This window comes from Carlito syrichta, unplaced genomic scaffold (genome assembly GCF_000164805.1).
Source record: "Carlito syrichta isolate Samal-C Ts95f unplaced genomic scaffold, Tarsius_syrichta-2.0.1 Scaffold45653, whole genome shotgun sequence".
Taxonomy (NCBI): domain Eukaryota; kingdom Metazoa; phylum Chordata; class Mammalia; order Primates; family Tarsiidae; genus Carlito; species Carlito syrichta.
The window spans coordinates 49,908-50,473 of record NW_006989749.1 but is presented as its reverse complement, the minus strand read 5'-3'; the positions used below and the strand labels follow the sequence as shown (position 1 = coordinate 50,473).

Below are 566 nucleotides of genomic sequence, written 5' to 3'. Positions count from 1 at the left end.
CGGCCTGTCCCTCTCCCCTGCCCCGGCCCGCGAGGCCTCACCATCACTACCAGGGATTCGCTATGCACGGATGGGAGCCCCCAGCCGCCGCCCCAACAACTCAGCTCCAAGGGGGCCGCCATCTTGTGGGGCCGACCTTTACCATCCCGGAAGTACTTTGCCGGAATTTCCGGCACGTGGAACGCGGCGGCTGGGCTGCCGAGAGAGGGGCGAGAGGACCCGTAGGGGCTTAGAAGCTCTTTTGGGAGCCTGTTGGTCTATGGGTTAAAAGTCCTGAGCCTTAAATCGGGCTCGCCAGGAACTCTTGAAATACCTGCTGTGTTCCAGGCCCGTTGAACATGCGATGCTGGGCCTACGTTAACCTGTTTGTAAAATGAGGTTTATTTGCAAGATTGTGCTGCGTGTTTAAAATGACATCGAGGGAAAGACTTGGCACGCACTTGTCACTCAGCAATTGTGCCGCCCCTTCTCCCATCCACTCGGCCAGACCCGAGCCTGCCTTTCTGGTCTTAATCTCAGTTGTTGCCCTGTTCCTGAAATTGGTCAGGTGAAATCTGCCCACCCTC

The 566-nt window shown here is 57.4% G+C and overlaps 1 protein-coding gene across 2 annotated transcripts in view; it reads right to left on the bottom strand.

Annotated features, from left to right (window-relative positions):
* The window catches only part of MTX3 (metaxin 3), a 9,875-nt gene extending 9,733 nt beyond the window's left edge, over positions 1 to 142 (bottom strand). For both annotated transcript variants that reach the window (XM_008048347.2, XM_021707421.1), the window contains exon 1: positions 42 to 142. In XM_008048347.2, the coding sequence (XP_008046538.1) occupies positions 42 to 122 (81 nt within the window). In that variant the 5' untranslated portion in view covers positions 123 to 142. The remainder of the gene's footprint in view (positions 1 to 41) is intronic.
* Between the last annotated feature and the right edge of the window lie 424 nt (positions 143 to 566).